Source organism: Candoia aspera, chromosome 3 (assembly GCF_035149785.1).
Source record: "Candoia aspera isolate rCanAsp1 chromosome 3, rCanAsp1.hap2, whole genome shotgun sequence".
NCBI lineage: Eukaryota > Metazoa > Chordata > Lepidosauria > Squamata > Boidae > Candoia > Candoia aspera.
In genome coordinates, this window is record NC_086155.1 from 157,884,705 (window position 1) to 157,903,740 (window position 19,036).

Genomic DNA, 19,036 nt, shown 5'->3' on the forward strand with positions numbered 1-19,036 from the left:
ACTGTATCCAGTACTGGTTGCCACAATATAGGAAGGACTCTGAGGAACTAGAAAGAATGCAGAGAATAGCAACAGTGATGGTGAAGATCTTGGAGACTAAATCCCAAGGAGAACAGCTAAAGGAAGTGGGTATGTTTAGCCTAAAGAAGAGAAGGCTGAAGAGAAATATGAAAGCAGTCTTCAAATACTTGAAGGGCTGTTACAAGGAAGAGGGTATGGATTTATTTTCCATAGCTCTCAATGGTAGGACAAGAACCAATGGGTGGAAGATTTACAGAGATACAAACTTGAAATAAGGAGGAATTTCCTGTCTGTGAGAGCTACAGAGCAATGGAACATGCCTCCTGGAATCATGAGGATTCCATCCCTTGAGGTTTTGAAGCAAGGGTGCACAGCCATTTGCCTGGGATGGTATGAGGAGTCCTGCCCTGAGCAGGTAGTTGGAGTTGAAGACCTTCAAGGCACTTTCCTATGATTCTATGAAAATTAAAGATTCTCTAGAAAATATTTCTCTTTCCTCTAAAAGCATCATTTTGATGTGAAAATTAAATAGAGATACAGCTAGCAAATCATCATCATCTCAATTTATATCCTGTCTTTCTTCCCAGAAGTATGAAAGGGGCACATTAAAATCAGACAGGGTTGAATCCAGGTGCGTGTGGGAAGGAAGAATAATCCAGAACGGCCCAGTGAGGATTAAGTATGCTCAGAGGCTGTGTTCCCACCACTAGGAGGAAAGTGGAAAATCAGATGAGATCAGTATCCCAGTGGAAGAAATGGCTCATGGCCCAGAATAGGAAGCATAATATTTTGTTGCAGGACCCTCTTATAGCAATGAACCTGCACTTGCTGAATACAGTACTGTAGATATAGTCTGATTTCCATTATTTGACATTCTGTTCGGTGGTGCAAATGAATTCCCCTCTGTTAAAATTTTACAGCATTTCCAACACATTAAATCATATTTGGCTCAAGCACTATATTAACACCAATATCAGTCTCTGCTGGAGGACTGCAAATAATGAAGAATCCCAAGCTGGCTCCCTTGATAATCCGTGGTAATAGTAAATCACTACTATTACTTTATATTTAATTTCTTGGCTGAGTTTGTCCAAGGCTTAGCTGTTTGTCCTCCTTATGTCTTCCTTTGCTAGATTAAGGAGCTCTCTAATACACTGTGCTTTGTCTGCAACAAATTGCTTCCTATGTTATCACCAGTCCTCTGATATATTAATCAGAGTGCAAGTCCATTTTGAAATTCCTCCTTTCTCAGAATTGGGTTGATCCAGGGACATCTATAAATATCACATAGATGTGGTGTCCAGTGGAGAGTTATGGATAGAGTGATCAAAAAAAAAAAAAACAGCTAGAAATACAAGGTACAAAAGAGTGAATTCTCTAACAGGAATATTTTAGAAACCTATGATAACTATGCCTGTCAATGTGAATTATATTGCATATAATTATCCACATAAATTTATACCCAAATATATGCATGTGCCTATGGCAGGAATGACTTGTTAAGCTTGGAAATGATGTTCAGATACATCTTCATAGCAAAATTTTCTTCCAAATGAGCCATTTTATAGGTGACATGGTTCTCCTCTCTTTGCTTGTTTTCACATGCATTTCACCCTGCTACCCATGCATTTCCTCCCAACATGGAAGGCTCAGAAATATTTGGAATAGTGCTTCAGATGGACATAGTGCTTTCAGTTCTAGGCCACTGTCTGTACACTGGAGGGTGAGATTATATGTATGTATGTCAAATTTAGTCACTGCCCATCTCACTCAAAGAGTGACTCTTTAGTTGTGACTCTTCAGGGCCTACGTCCCTATGTCCTTAAGACAACCCTAAGATCTCCTGAATAGCTATCTCCCCAGGTGATAGTCTCAGAAAGGCTACTGGGACCTGTGTATTTTCTTTGATCCTTATAAGCACTGTTCCTTCTTCAGGATTTGTGTTCTATTCTAATTCTGCCAGAAAGTCATAGGATATCGTACATGCACATGAAGCATATATGTATCAGAAATTTATTTTTAAAATTCTAGAATTTAAATTTAAACTATTAGAATTTTTTTTTAAATCTTTTATTTTTATTTTGACTTTGTAATTTAATTATAAAACCCTGAGAAGCTTTGGTGCTCAGTGATCATAAAGAAACAGTATTTTGTTAATGGAATTATCAACATTTTGTATTTAGGATTTCACCCAGTTATACTTGGAAAGAAGTTTCATTGAATTACATGGTATGTTGTTTAAACTGCATCGGACTAGTATGCAAGATCAGTTGTGGAGACAGCTGTCTTACTGTACCACAAAGCACTGTGGTCCTTGTTTGAAGTCTGGAATCTTTAACTTTTCAAAAAAAAAAAAACCTTAGCTGAGGAGCAGCTAATTAATCTTAAAAAGATATGTTTCAGAATTGAAATGTTCTTTCACAAGTTTTTTAACAGCAGGAGGAGAAAGCAAAGGCACCCGCTAACAAAATTAATTTGACTAATTAAAAAAAAAATCTCTAATAAATTGTCCTCATCTTCTGTAAGCTAAAAATAAGTCCTGGCTGGACATAGTGCTGGCTATAAGTTCCAAGCAAATTTCATGTAGTCTCCAAGAAAGTTAAAATGAGGCATCATCTGTAATTCTATGTTGTATCTCATTCAGTCTTATTAAAACCAGTTCATATCTATTTCTTCAGCAAATGTTTTCTTGATCCATACATTTCCTGCCTTATCTCTCCATCACTGTTGCTTGGTTATCCTTTAGTCTGACCTTCCACAGTTACATATACACAGACACGTGAGCAAATATGCTTACATTTAAGATGGGGACAGAAGATTTTCCAGGTAACTAGAGAGATACTATACAGGTAGTCCTTGAGTTATGACAGCAATTGGGACCGGAATTTCCGTTGCTAAGTGATGCGGTTGTAAACTGCAACTGCATTGCCTAGCAGTCCCAGCTGCCATCATTAATTGAATCCAACGGTCACTAGATGAAGCAACTTCCTTCCAGCTTCCCACAACCAAGTTAGTGGGGAAGCTGGCAGGAAGTTGCAAGTCCCAAGTGGCTCACAAGCAGGCTGGCAGGCAGGAGAGTAGCTTCTGCTGGGTGGGGGAAGGAGCGAGGAAGGCAGGGCAAGGCTCAGGAAGGGTACGCAAGGGTGTGTGTGAGAATATGATGGAGGTGTGGCAAGGCTTGGGGAGGTTGTGTGAGGGTGCAAGGAAGGTGTGGCAAGGGTCGGGGTGTGCAGAGGTGCATGAGTAGTGGGGAAGCACAGCGAGGCTTGGGGAGGGTGCTGTGGTGTGTGAGGGTGCAGCAAAGATATGGGATGGTGCGCAAGGAGGGAGTTGTGGCGAGGCTTGGGAGGGTGCATAAGGGTGTGTGAGGGAGGCGCAGTGAGGTCAGGGAGGGTGCATAAGGGTGTGCAGGAGGCACAATGAGAGTCTGGGAGGGTGCACAAGGGTGTGAGGGAGGTGTGGCAAGGCTTGAGGAGGGTATGTGAGGGGGCATGAGTGGCAGAGAGGCACAGCGAGGCTTGGGGAGGGGGGTGGGGGTGCACAAGTGGCCAGTGCGAGTGCAGAGGGGCTGGGGAGGGTGTGCAGGTTGGGAGACTTACCCCAGTGACTTGTGACCTTCCCTGCTGGCTTCCCCACTGACTTTCTGGGGAAGCCAGCAGGGGAAGTTACAAATGGTGATCATGTAATTGTGGGGCACTGCAACTGGTCGTAAGAGTGAGCTGGTTGCCAAGCACCCAGATTGCGATCACGTGACTGCAGGGGTGCTGGGGCGGCTGGAACTCCTAGGACCGGTCGTAACCACCATTTGTTCAGTGCCATCATAACTTCGAACCTTCACTGAATGAATGATCGTAAGTCGAGGACTACCTGTACATTGTATTAATCATGAAGCAGGCTAGAAATAATAACCATTTTCTCCACAATATACTGACTGAATTTCTTTGATCTTAAATGTTTTCATGTAACTTTTTCTCTCTGCACGGACATCCACTTTCTGATATCAGAGAAGGAGAAACTAATACAGCCAGCAGTGAAGCAGGGTATGCAAACTGAAGGGATGGGCAAAACAAAGCAGAGTGCTTATTTTGAGATACTCTCATGCCTCCTTCAGGACTAAACCAGTGTGACTTTAATCATGAACTTCTGCCTTCCAATACAATCTATTTTTCACAACTGCCAGGCTAAGATCCTTAAGAATGATTCCCAGCTACCTGAATTGCTAGAGACATTATTTTTGAAATATTTCTGCTTTTTCTTTAGAGGAATGTTTCTTCCCTCAACAGCTAAGATTCTGCCCATCTTGGCAGGCAGAGGCAGAGGCAGAGGCAGAGAGAGCGATTCTTTGTCCTTTTTAAGGGAGCCATCTCTGCCAACAGGAGCAGGGAGAAGAGCAGCTTAATTCACTTTCAAAGTTGTGTTGCAGGCTGATTCTCATGGGCTATCTGAGGGAAACATGCTTAAACAAAGTTGTCAGACTCCTTGACCATGACCCTGCCCTGCACTGAAGGGTTCTTGTGAAGAACTGTGAAGTGACAGACCTAGTATATTTAAAAATCCAACCAGAGAAGTTAATTATTCTTTTTAATCCTTGACATCAACTTTATCTGAATCTATTCTGGGGAATAATGAGGACAAGAACTGAATCATATTCAGCTGACACTTACTCAAAGACAACAGCTGACTCCAGCGACTTCAGAGCTGTTTTCATAGTTTTAAACATAAGGAGAAAAGCATATTGGCTTAATCCAACCTTCTATCCATCCAAATGTCACTTCAATAATATTTTTAAACTACTGATTTGGCATAGATTTGGAGGTAGATTTGGCATGAATATGTGAGTGATGGCTTTGCAAAAGCAAAAAAGCACAAGGAAAACTCATATACACATATACAAACATTTTCAGAGAGAGAATGTATGTGTGAATGAACAACAACATTATCTGGGGGGCAGAAAAATCATTTGAATAAGTTGAAAGGTATTTCAGGGCATTTATAAACATTTATATTTCTTTACTACAGGAATTAATACAGACTGTCACTCTTACGGATCTCAGACAATATTTTATTCTTTTGCTAGCTTCTTTACATGTTTCGGTCTCTGTATGACTTCGTCTACTCAGATATTACTCCTTCCATAATCATCTTCAGGTATGACACATGCTAGATTTAGGAATAGCACTGGTCTTCTACAATTTTCTCTGGACATTTTCAACCATCACTTCAATTAGTAAAGGAAGTTTTGTAATATTTAACATGTGAGACTGCATTTAAATGAAAGGCAGTATCATCTAACTCTAGGTATTCAAACTATAAGGTGGATTCAGCTTAAGAATTAAGTGAGGCATTTTAAATGTAACTTAATTTATTTAAAAATATTCAGCTACTAACTGGCTAGTAAGCCAGCCATATGTAAGTGATCATCTAGTCCAATTTATGGTTCTGTTTCCAGTGTAAAACTGTAATTCAGGATACAACCACAGTACCCCTGTTAAAATAGAAAAGGACAAGGCAAGTACCTCCAAGATTGTCAAAATGCCATGATATCACACCTTAGTCATGTATTCTGTAAGTTACAAGGAATGAGATTCTTCCTATTTTTTTCACATTGTTCCTTTTCTGAGTCTCTAACCAACTTTATCAACTAGTTTGACTTGTCTAATCCTGTCAGCTTCTCAAGCAAAAGACTAGGACTAGAAACATCATGGTCAGTGACTCAAAGATGCAGCTCTTTGTTAAATATGTTTGTGGCAAGATTAAGGAAACCATTCAGAAAGAGTTCAAGCAACTGTCAACTCTAAAATGCAAGCCCTATTTATAATGGAACAAAGTTCAACTCTTGTATCCTTTTCTCCCACCTGCATCCCACAAAAGCTTGAAGCCCTCAAGTCTCCTAATGGAGCAGTCAAGTCTCAGATTGTTTGGTTCTGATTTTGCCAGAACTAGTCCTCCCTTCCATTTTATCTCCCCCCACTTCCTTGGTCATAAAGGCACTTGCTGCTTCTCTCTTCCTTTTCCCTTAGTTATATGGTCCTGGAAGGTCTATGATTCTTCCACTGTTTCTATCTATGCTTTGGCTGGAACTGAAAATGTGTTTCCTTCCCTCCTTCCTTCCAGGAAACCTGAAAAAAGAGGAATGGTCTGGGACAAAGAAGTTGAAGTTATTCCTTCTTCCAGTAACAGTGGGAGAATTGCTAGAATTTTTGTCTGATTTCTCCAAGCACGGGCTAGAATTAAAAGCCTCAAAGGGAATGATTAAAAGACACAGCTCTCTGATAAAAATGTTCATTGCAGGACTAAGGAAAGTATTTGGAAAGATTTCTGGCAATTGTCAAGTCTAAAATGTAAGCCCTCGTTATAGTGGACAGTACTGGATGGGAGAAGCAGTACCCACCTGTTCCTTGCTACTGCGACAGATTAGTATTATCTCATACTATTTGTTTCTGATTAGCCAGAGCTAGTCCTCACAAATACCTTATTAAAGCATTAATAGGTATTAAAATACCTTATTAAAGCATTACATCCTGAAGTGGTCTCAGCATTTCAGATAAGTAATGCAGAATAAAAGGGAACACTTAATTTCAAATATTGGTTTTATAAATACATCCTAAAACTTTTTTTATTTTGCTGCAAGACACCTACAAGCTTTGAGTGTACTCTGTATCAGACGAAGTATCCCCACACTTTACCTGTGCATGAGTAATTTATATCCTGAATAATGAACTACATCATATTAATTTCATTTAATACTTTCAGCCCTTTCTATCAAGCTCACTGGGAATTGTATTTCTCTTTCCAAAAAACTCTGGGTACATGAGTACAATTTGCCCCCTTTCTCTTATGAACTTTCATACTGATTAGGGATATCAAGTATATCTGATGCAATACTGTGCTAAGATCATCTTCATTGTTTTTAATAATGCTTTTAAAATAAATCTTCTGTATTTGGAATTGAAAAGCCTCAGAAAAACAAGTCACTTCCTTTAGTAGGAAATCAGTGAGTATATGGATTAAATTAAATGTTAGGGTTTTTTTTTTTTTTTAAAAAACGTGTTTCTCAGGTTTTATATATTTTTGAAGAATAATCAACCTTTTAAGGGGAAAGTATTATAAAGGAATACTAGAATGAATTTGAAATATAACAGATGAACTATAGCTGATTTTATTTTGCTGGTAAAGTATTTTAAAATACTTCATCTAGCCAAAAAGCAATATTTTAATTATAAAAATGGTAAGAAAAAAATCTAATTATTGGCAGATAACTCATAAAATCTGTAGAAGGATGGCAAACAAAGTTGTTGGAGTATACCTTGATGTCATATTTGAAAAAGAAATCTGATGTAGAATTTAATTTAATGTACAAACCAGTTTGGGGCTATAATTCTTCCCATGGACTTGTAACACATCTGAAATTTGGGTTTCTCTTGACATAAAGTTTTAATCTTTAAGTCACAGGTTGTTTATTAAATAAGAATAAATTTCTTATTGACTAGATGAGACCGCAATTTTTCATTTTAATTTGTATTTCATATTGTGCTGATTATTCTTCTTGATACTCATATATTAACTTGATTTTAATAATGATCTGTAGTCTTCAAATGAAGTAAGGCATTCAAATACGTAGGACTAAATTAACCTTATTCTGAGAATTTGTTATTAATTTACTAAATCTTATGATGCTTCCAAATCTCTTATCTACTTATTTAGTGCTTTGATTTTTTTTCTTTTTTCTTGATTTTGCTTCTTTTTTTTCCTTGTAAAATGTTCAATAAAATATTTTAAAAATCTGTAGAAAATGTAGAGGATGCATTTAAGTACCATAATTATAAGAGATAATTTGCACAATTTATTAGTAAAGAAACGTATGTTTAATTGTTTTAAGGGAAATAATATATACTGTATGTTACATTGTCTTAACAGACACTAAAATGCATAGAGCCTTATAAATGTATCATCTATGAAAAATTCAGCAACAAGTTAATTACACATATATTTTAGGCTAACCTTTTTTGTTCTGCATTTTTCCCATTACTTATTATGTTCATTCTTACACTGTATATGTAGTGCGCAGGAAATAGTATTCAGAATGTTGGTCTAAAACCAGGAGACTTATCTCCAAGTCTAATGTCAGCCATGGAAGCTTACTGGATGACTTAAGGCCAGTCAGCATCTTCCTGTCCAATCTAATTTTTAGAGTTGTTGTGGGGGAAAATTAGATGAGAAAGTGCTATGCATCCTGTCTCCAGTAAGATATAAATCCAATGAATGTATGAATAAATAAATATAGAATATTTATTGAATGTTTATAGCAGAAGCGTATCACTTCTGTCAAGTCAAGGGCTGTACTGTGTTTTACATGATGTATCAAGGGCAGGACCTGTATTCTGAGGGATTTTAAAATGGGAAAATAAGTAAAATGTAAGCTACTGCAAATCTCTGGATTGCAGTGATGTAGAAATGTGGGCAATCAATCGATCAATCACTCAATAAAGTACTTTAAGCCTATGCAAAGCTGAAGGCAGTCATTTGGTCCCTTAAAAAAGCCCCCTCCCCCAACTCCAAAAAATGCAAAATAAAGATCCAAAATATTTGGCACACTGACTCTGAGGTAGTTCTGAGGATCTCAAAAGGATGTTGGCCATTATGATTGTTTGCCCACCTGGTTTATGTCCTAAATATTTAACAGCCTCTTTATGAATAGAAATTGAAAGAGAAATTGCTGTAAAGGTTCAGGCAGGAGATTAATTCATACAGTAACAACATACTCAGCAAATCTCTACCCCTATATCATTATTTATGTTCAGGATGTAACTTGATACTAGTTAATATTATTAACTCATTAATATTATTTTTCTTGTCCATTTTGACTAGTTCATCCAATTATACCTCAAAGTAAGCTACAGGTTAATATTCTGCAAGGTCATTTTGATGCAAGCCCCAGAGTTCAGCGAAAATTACTCCTAAGCAAGCATGCATATGATTTCTAGCTTGTTGTATTTGCAATTCACCCAATTCAATACTTTGAGAATTCTAGGGTTGTTCTGTCTGTGTGTCTGTGTACATTTAGGGTGGGAGAGGTTCATTTAAGACTAAGATCAACAACCTCCAGCTGCAGGAAGGTGAATGGTTTCTCTGTAGTATGGTTTTGAGTATGAATTGAGCTGGCAGAGAAAAATGTCTGTCATTCAAATATCAAGCTAAAATAATAAAATCGAATTAGATGTATTTCTTATCTTTGTCAAATGGCATCTATCTAGCAAAGTATTAGAAATCCTGAAATACTTCAGGATATGCTGATAATCAATGATTATACCAATGAGCCTAGTTTAAGAATAGGAGATGAACAGAGACTACATTTAAAGTGACTTTTGGTTTTGAGCCAGCAAGAAATGCCTCCAAATCCGCCCAAACCTAAATTATAAGTCTATGCCATTATCATGTGATTTTATTCAATACTGTTCTAAAGCAGTTCTTGATGTCTCCAAAACACACTAATTTTATAGTACTTAATATTATCCCCTATGGCACTAGTAAATAAGGAGAGTCATTATGAAACCTAGAGTTAAAACAATTACAGAGAGTAAGTGATTTGGAAATATTATCTGCAAACAGCCCCCTTGTGGTACAGTGGTTAAGGTGATGGGCCAATCATCATGAAAATTGAAATTAAAGAAAAAGGACAGGAATAGCATGTACATTTGTCAATGTGGGATGACATCTATTTCTGCATCAGAGTTTATATTGCTGATCAGTCAGTGTTCAGTACCGATTTTTGCCTTGGTCAGTATTTGTAGCATGTACAATAGAAAATAATTTGAAGTAATTATAACAGTTGATTGATTCAGCTGGCACTGTATAATGTGAAATTAGAATAATTTAATTTATTTATTCAATTTAGGCACTGCCTGACTCCAAATGATTCTGGGCTGCTCACAATATAACAACAACAAACTACAATATGAATAATAATAAACAAAATAAGAAATAGGAAAAGTAAACAAGAACAAGATGGTGGTCTGGCCAACAACAAACAAACAAACAAACAAACAAAAAAAACCCATGCCAGGCGGGGCTCCATTCACCCTAGCCCAAGAAAAACCAAAAAGTTTGCAGGTTGGAATTGCAATTTAGCTGCATCCAATGTGTGTAAAACAAACATGCCCTGCAGTATATCAACAACCACAGCAAAGCATGCTTTCTTCCACGCATCATACTGTTTTCAGGGAACTTCTGTTTTTCAATATTTTCTCTTCTATTAAAAAAATACTGTCTAAATCAAAACAAACTTGCAAATACCCACTTGCAATGAGGCAGGAATGAGAAATAATGATCTTTCCCCTGAAAATCTCCATTCTTATAAGCACATCCTAGTTAGTTGTACAGAAAAAGATTTCAAATATACAGGTATTCCTTGACTTACAACGGCAATTGGGACTGGAATTTCTGTTGCTAAGCAATGAGGTCATAAAGTGCAACTGCATCACTTAGTGAAGCCAATCTCTGCAGTCCCAGTTGTGGTTGTTAACTGAATCCCACAGTTGTTGGCAAGGCAACTTCCTGCCAGCTTCCCACAACCAAAGTCAGTGGGGACGTGGCAGGAAGTTGCAAGTCCCAGGCTGGCAGGCAGGTAAGTGGCTGCCACTAGGTGGGGGAGGGAGGAGGGGAGGGAGGTGGTGTGCGGGGGTGCTGGGGAGGTCTGGTATGGGTTAATGAGGGTGTGCAAGGGTTGGAGAGGGTGCACAGGGGTGTGTAAGTGGCTCTTGTGGTGCGAGTGCAGACGGACTGGGGGAGGGTATACAGGTGGGAGAGACTTACCCCAGCGACTTGTGACCTTCCCTGCCAGCTTCTCCATTGACTTTCTGGGGAAACTGGCAGAGAAGGTTGCAAATGGTGATAACATGGCACTGCAACCAGTCATAACCGTGAACTGGTTGCCAAGCGCCCAGATCACATTCATGTTTCTGTGGGGGTGATAGGATTGCCGGAACTCTGCGGACCAGTCATAACCACCATTCATTCAGTGCCATTGTAACTTTGAGCAGTTGCTGAATGAATGGTCATAGGTCAAAGTTTTATTTGGATGAACTGGGGACAACAATTGAACAGCTTTGCAAAACAAAAGTTAAGGGAAAGTTGCTAAAGACCATCTGACTACAGAACTATGGTGTGCTGAATGGGATTTAACGATTTAAAGATTTAAAGAAAGAGGAGGAAAAAGTCCCTTTTTTTCTTTTATTTCCCCTTTCTGAAGTGGCTGTTATTAGAAACGAGTGAAACTTACAGAAATGACAGAAAAAGGTATTACACTTGAGGCATTCCAAAGGATCTTTTAGGAATTGGAAAAGAATGCTACAGATACAGTAACAGCATCAATAACCGCCTATGTGAATGTATCATTTCAAAGAGATCTGAAAGAAGAGATAATACAAGAGATGAAAAATAATGTTGTAGAATCTGCAGGACAACTGAGAAGAGAGGTGAAACAAATTAAAGTCAAGGTGGAAATTTTGGAAGATAAAATAGAAATAATAAATCTAGAGGAAATACAAATATTAAGTCAAGAGTTGAAAAATGATACAGATAATGGATTACTACTGGATTTATAAGAGAAAGAATCCTATTTGACACCAAGCGTACTTATAGAACAATGTGGTAAAAATAGTAAGGAGAAGGCTGCTGAAGCCTTAAATTTTTTTTTAGGATGGGAAGAAGATATGGAGATCAGGTTCACAACAACATTTTAATGTCAAGTTAAGGATTAATAATGCCAGGATACTACATAAGAGGAAGGAATACAAAATTGACTTGTTTGATCAGGGATAAGATGATAAGTACTGTTATAAAATACTGGAAGCCCTTATGGACTTTTTGCTGAAAATGGGTAGAAGTGAGTTAATGGTTTTTGGATTTACCAATTGAAAAGGGTTGGATATGGGAAGGAGTGATCTATGTAATATAATTTCAAAGGGGGAGGAGGGATATTAAGTCTGTTTATAACTGCTGTAAAGCAGATCAGAAGTTACTTCCTTAAATATCTTTTTCTTTTTTTTTCTCTTACTTTTCTCTTTTCTTTTTCTTTATTATGCACTTTTTATTTTTTCTTTATATTTTTATTTTTTCTCTTAGTGTTATTTTGTATTACCTTTTACTATTGTTAAAATCTTTAGAAAAAAATATTTAAAAAGAAAAAGAGTTATGAGCACTCAGATAAGCATGCTCACACCAGGAAGAACCTCTGTTAAAATGACTGAAAGCACAATCAAGGAGTCCTGCTAACCTCTCTTCCTTTTCCTTAAAGAAAATTGACCTTGGTTCGGAGAAAGGTAGGGAGACTTCCCAGGTCCCAAAATACCCCAAAGAATCCTATTGCTGATTGGCAAAGGCTAGTAGAGTAGTTGCTTTGCACAATGCAGCAGCTCCTCCACAGGACCTAGAAGCAGACTATCATTTCCCTTTATGAAGCTCTATAGAAGAGGCACATGGCTGAAGACTAAATCAAAATGAAATGATCCTTTCAAATCTTGCATAGGTCTAGAGCTCAAATTCTGTTTGTAGGCTTCACAATATGTTGGCTTCTGTGGGAAACAGAACATTGGAAATGATAGCCCTTTATGTTCTTTACTGTCTCCTCTTTATCACTGCATCATCAAATTTAGATGACTGTTCAGGGAATTTGTCTGCAGTTAAAAAAAAAGCTGGAAGAAAAACAACACAATATAGTATGTGTTGTATGGAGCTTACTTACCTCATATTCCTCCTTGAATCCATAGCCTTCTGCACATTTCATCTGGGTAATATGTTGCAGTAAATCTGCAACACGAATAGCTGGATGAAGTTGGCCTGTCTGGTATGGCACATCTACAGGGTCTCGTTTCTTGTAGTTGTGTGACTGGACCAGGCTACTTGTGTCACTTCCGACCGTATGAGTTTCATCTAGGGAAAGAAGACTCAATAAAGTATTGGACTACTTCCAGTTGATATACAACGTTAATGATACATTTTGAATATGGCTTTTAATACCATCATCATCTTTTATAATATCTCTCTAGGTGGGCTAAATTGAAACTACTGTGTAATTTATTCATGGACATATTACAGGGTATTGGAAAGAGGAAGACATCTATTGGTTTACAATAAAAAATGTGTACGCCATACTTTATTATTTTATTTGCTTATTTAAACCTACCAGTAAATTAGGAAATCTAATTTTTTTAGATATTGAGTTCTAAATGGTTCAGAAATTTCAGATTGAAACTTCATCAAGTCCTAGTCTAATAAATAAGGACTTAAGTATTTCCTGGAGTAGGATACTATTTATTATTTTTCACAATAATTCAGGACTCATGTTAGTGGAAAGCAAAATGTTTAAAAATGCATAAAATGATATGGGTTGTTAAGCAAGAGAGAAATGGAAATGGAGATTGGATACATTAGGAAGAAAATACACAGAATAACTATGAGGAAGCTTTTGATTGGAGATACTGCTTGACTGAAGTTAGCATGCTGCAAATTTAGATAAATATTTAACAAGGTCTATCACATCAGGCATGAAATGTTATATGCCAACTTACATGCAGGCCAACACACAACATAACCCCACTGGACCGATCCAAACTGATGTGAAGCAGACCAATTCCCACCCTCCACAGCTCTGATGGGGCAATGGGAAACTTACCATTTATTGGCACTTTAAAGAAGATACATATCAGGAAAAAAAAAGAGAAGGAGGAGAAGAAAAAAGGAAACAGGCCATAAGCAACAGTACTACAGTAATAATTGCAGGTATTTTTATGGTTGTAATTTAAGCACCTTCAGTTTAGTTTCCTGTCAGACAAACTGAATATTTTATAAACATAAAGGGCTGAACAACCAGAAAAATGTTCTTTTCCTTTTACCAAATTGTGTTGGTGCTTTTAATTTAATGTGACAAGAAAAAAACAAAGGAAAACACCCTCAGCTGAGAATGAAATGCTTTAGTTTTTCTCCCATTATAAAAATTAAGCATTCACAAAGCTATTTAATATAAATTAAAATAAATGAATATATCACCTTCTAAAACTATGGGTAACTCGCAAATCTTCAAGCAGGCTTATTTTATTACACGGGACCAAACCAGATTAAATGATAGCCTGCGTATCATCACCCCATGCTGACTGGAACATTAAGGATGAATATGTAATGCAGTCTTTTACAGATTGAACTTTCTGTGTGAAAAAATACCTGCTATTGTTTGTGTATTAATGGTCCCAATAAATTTAATCTCAAGTGGCAAAACAGAGACACAGATCCATGAAACCTTTGACTATTTAACACTTTCTAGGTGTTGAATGGGACTTCTGAGAGCTACAGTTCCAACACTTCTGATGGTGCCAGGGTGAGAAGGTGCTATGAAAACTGAACACCATCCCTCTGCAGCTCCTTATGGATTATAGGTATGTCCCAATATGTGCTCCTCTCAATATTCATTTATCAATATTTGTAGCGATTACATATGCTAACAACAGATTTTCATGAGTATAATAATCCCAGCATATCTGCCTAATGGAGACGTGGTAATTATGTTATATTTAATTCTAAATATTAATATAAAATTGAAGCAAGTATTTATCTGATAACATAAACCTGGTTTTATGTTATACTGGCTAAAAAAAAACCAGGCTGGGATCTCTACTTATCTTGCTTAATTAATACTGTCTAACACTTCTGAAAAGGAACTAACTGAATGGGATAACTACAGATATTAGCAGAAGCATTTTAGCATTTCCTTCTGGTACATAAATTGAAATGTTCAGAACTTACTTGCTTTTCATGTAGTGTGTCTAAATGTATACCTTATCCTTCCCCAAATACTTTGTCTTAAACATCTCTCACAATTCTCAGTGCAAACTTCTGCACTGGGATATTGTGGGCACTGTAGCCCAGTGCAGCTGTGGTCAGGGGGGAGAGGGCACCAAACTGAGGAAGGTCAGGGGGAAGGAAGGAGGTCAGGGGGGAGAGGGCACCAAACTGAGGAAGGGTGATGTGCTTCAGTAATAGCATTTAGGGAGATCATTTTAGAATGAACCTAAACTACTAAGTCAATCAAAACTTTGGGCTGTTCAGTTTAATACCATGTGTGCACCTACAGAACCAGAAGTGACTATTTGCTGAGAAAAGCAACTGAGAGAAAAGCAATGGGGTAGAAAAAAGGCTCTTTTCTTAAAATCAACCTTTCTCCCTCCAGTTTGGAAGTAAAGAAGTGGCAGGTGAGCTTTACAGCACCATATTTGCCACTGACATGAAATTCCATTTCAGGGTTGTGGTGGTGGATTTTTTGGTATGACAGGAAATGTTCCAGGTGTACATATCATACCCCTGACCCACATGCAAAGAATCCTCTAGCTCACTGGAGACAACTACAGTGAAGTATAGACTTCTGTACACTCATCAGAGTTCATCTAAGAGTAGGATACATTGTCTATCTGTCTGTCTGCCTTACATTACTAGATTAAATGGTATATGAAAGGGACAGTTGAAAGAACATGACACTCACTGTTCATATTTAGGTGTTAATCTATAGCTCCACTAACAATATAATCTGCAGAGATTGATTTTAATTCTAATTTCTCTTGCATTGAACTGAATATATTTGATTTTCATGAAATGTGGCTTTCTCTTTTCTCCGTAGCACTGACCATCTTCCAAAAATCTGCCTTTGGAATCTGAATTTTGAAGGAATTTTAGAAGTTGTATGGAATGGATGGAGGAATTGGTAGAAATTCCCCCTTCTTTTGTGAATGAAGAAGCAATTTAAGAATCAAACCATGTGCTTTGTTTCCATGGCAATATATCCTGCGGTCCCAATCACATTTCAGAAATCCTCCAGCCACTCATGAAAACTGTAATATTTTTAGATTTGTCTACAAGATCCAACCTCTTAATTAGTATTACACAAACTTTTGGAGCTTTTAAATGGTGTGTAGGGAGCCATATCCCTTGCCCCCCAAAAGAGAGAGAGAGAAAGAGAAAAGGAGGGATCAGGTCCTAAATTAAGCAAAGTCAGGATTAAAACTAATCTTAATTTGAATTGATTTAGATTAAATATAATATTACATGTATATGTGTTGAGCTCCATACTATGATTATTTCCAATGTATTGAAGAATTTTTCCCTTCTGTTACTCTTAAAATTACTATGTGTTAACAGCATTTTGGAGAGGCTCTGAGAGTTTTAATTAAGGCTTTGGGGCTGCAAGGTGAACATCCCTGCTCTTAAGATCAGGCAGGTGATGTACACTGAACAACGATCAGAATATACTGTACGTATAGAGTTCTATATATGATAAAGGAGAGAACACCAACATTACTGAAATTATTTTGGCCTGGTGGAGTGCACTACCCCAGTGAGTAGTTAGTGAATTGTTTAATCCTAACTCTGAATATACATAGCCAATGTATGCAATATGAATGTGGCAGTTTCTCCCAGATTCTGGGGTGGGACTGTCTTATTATCCTGATACAAATACTGATATATAGACTTCCCATTAGCAACTCTTCAACAAAACTGGGATGCATGGCATTAGGATGCATGGTATGAAAGGCGATATACAAGTGTTGTTACAATATGTTGTTGCTGAAATGGCACCTGAATATTACAAGGTGGCTGAGACACAAAAAGACAAAATAAATTAGAAAATAAGTAAAGAAAGAAAGATAGGGTTGGAAATTGGTTTATGATATTTCAAAACAAATGTAGAGACTTTATGGTTTTTGTTTTAGATTATTATATTATAGTTAAGTAGCAGGATCCATTGCAGTGCTGCAAAACGAGGTCAATGCAACTTTTGTATATATGTTGCATATTCATACATAGTGCTTTTGTATAAAAAATGGAGAGCCTATTACAGTTATTTCTGTTAGAGATCACTCTATATATTAGAATCATACTTTTTCATAAAGGAATTGACCTGGATCTTTCAAATAAAGATTTGATTATCCCATCTGCAGGCACTTGGATACTATATTTCTGTTATTCCTTTCCTTTAGAAAGTGTATAGTGAAGTGAAATTCTAAATTATGTTGGCAATATGTGAAACAAAGTTGACAACATTCTGGTGTAAAGTTGGTTGGAAAGTCATAAATTTTTATATCTACTTATTTTTGCAGTATTAAGTTTCAGAACAAGATGGCAATGTGGTGAGAAACTGACTGAAATAACATTGGCCTAGTTACTGTTTTCAGTTCAAGTGAAGAGAATCTTTGATGGGAAAGTGACATCTAATAGGGATGTTTCAGGCTGAATCGTGAGTGCAGAATGCCATTTCAAATGGAGAATACCTATTATGAATGTGAAATGTGTGTCCAGACATGGACTTCCAAAAATGCTTGAAAGGGCCTGTTCCACACCTGAAATGATTCAACTTGAGATATTTTGCACACCACTATTTTATCTGATTTTTAATTTACAACTGAGACATCCCATATTACATCAACTGCATGGGAATACTGCTGTTCTTGCTGGTCTGTGATACATTTATTTACAGAAAGGCACTGTCATTTAAAAATACACCGAAATGAATACAGTCAAAGTGAACTGTTTACATCAGTTCCATTTGTTTGGACTGAAAACTGTTAACTTTGGTTAGCATGTCCCTGCTACTGTTCCTGAAGATTTCTTAAAATGTAAAAGCATATTTCATATCTATAATTTAATGACAATAAAAACATTTTAATTGTTTACCCTTGGCCTGACATTGTAGTCACTTAGTTTCCATAAACAATAGCATGCAAGAATTGCTACTTTGAATAGATGTGTAATTATAGCCAAGCTCTTGCACTGGAAAAATTGCATGTTAATAATCATTTTAATGTAACAGAAGGGAAAATTATTAAATACATGGGAAGTGATCTTATTGAGAGAACTGAATTGAATTAAATTTATTTCATTTTTTCCCCTCATTTTTTTTAAATGGGTCATCTGGCACCCTATTCAAGAACCAAATGAAGTTCTTGGTTTGAAAAAGTCCGCATGGTTATGAGTTAAACAGAAAAAGCTCACATTCCTCTCAGTACCTCTTTTGCTAAACAGAGCCCCCCTCCCCAAATCAGACAATTTTCAACACAAGTAGACGCATTCAGTTATTTGGTGGTCATGTGACTACAGAGAACAGCCAGAATTTAATCCTTATTGCAAGCAAGTACAAGCCACATATTGTTCCCCTGGACAAGCTATGACTTGTTGGAAATACATACAAATATTGAAACTACTAACTACTGCTTGCAAAAGAGGAAAGAGAGGTGCCCTCACCCACCCACCTAAGGCTTGTACTTAATTGTTCTCCTAGCAATAAATCCTAGCTTGGTGTTATGTTTGAAAACATTTAAGATGAGCCTCAAAGGAGTTTAGGGTTATAATTAATACATATATGAAGTAACAGTGATACTTCTTTATTCTTTCTAATAGTTCTTTGATATTATCACTAATTATTATTTTAAGGCATTCAGAGGTGTCTCAGGATGGAAATTGAAATAGTTCTAAAGCTTGTGGGTTACTAATAACAAAAATTTCTTTTCTAAAAGTTATACAAAATAGTTTTTTTTAAAAACACTTCATTAATTGGTGCAATAAAAATACAGTATCTTAACATGCACTTTTGTTAATCGAAGTGATTGCTTAGTAATTCTCTTTTCCACCAGCGAAAAAGCAGTTTCCACCAACTGTAATGCATCACAAAAGATACAAACAAATATATAAATATAACAATAAAGTTTATTGGAATCTTCCTACAAAACCTTATAATTTATTCAGAAGGAGAACTTCAGACCTCGCACATGGATAGCACCTTTCTGCTATTTATTAAAGCAGCCCATCTTGTTTTCAGACTTCCATGTGAGCCTTCAAAAACCTAGATCTGCTTGAAGATTTTTATATTCCTTAAGTAGTGGCATCTTTTTTTAGGCTTATGCTGAAAGCTGAAAAATATGTGTGTTTTTGAATGAACAATAGTGAGATGCTGTCCTTGTGCTAATTAAGAAGCAAA

At 36.9% G+C, this 19,036-nt stretch overlaps 1 protein-coding gene across 7 annotated transcripts in view; it reads right to left on the reverse strand.

Moving 5' to 3' along the window:
* PTPRM (protein tyrosine phosphatase receptor type M) overlaps positions 1-19,036 on the reverse strand; it is a 516,027-nt gene that overhangs the window by 101,325 nt on the left and 395,666 nt on the right. For all 7 annotated transcript variants that reach the window (XM_063299123.1, XM_063299121.1, XM_063299120.1 and 4 more), the window contains one exon: positions 12,764-12,951. In XM_063299123.1, the coding sequence (XP_063155193.1) occupies positions 12,764-12,951 (188 nt within the window). The remainder of the gene's footprint in view (positions 1-12,763; positions 12,952-19,036) is intronic.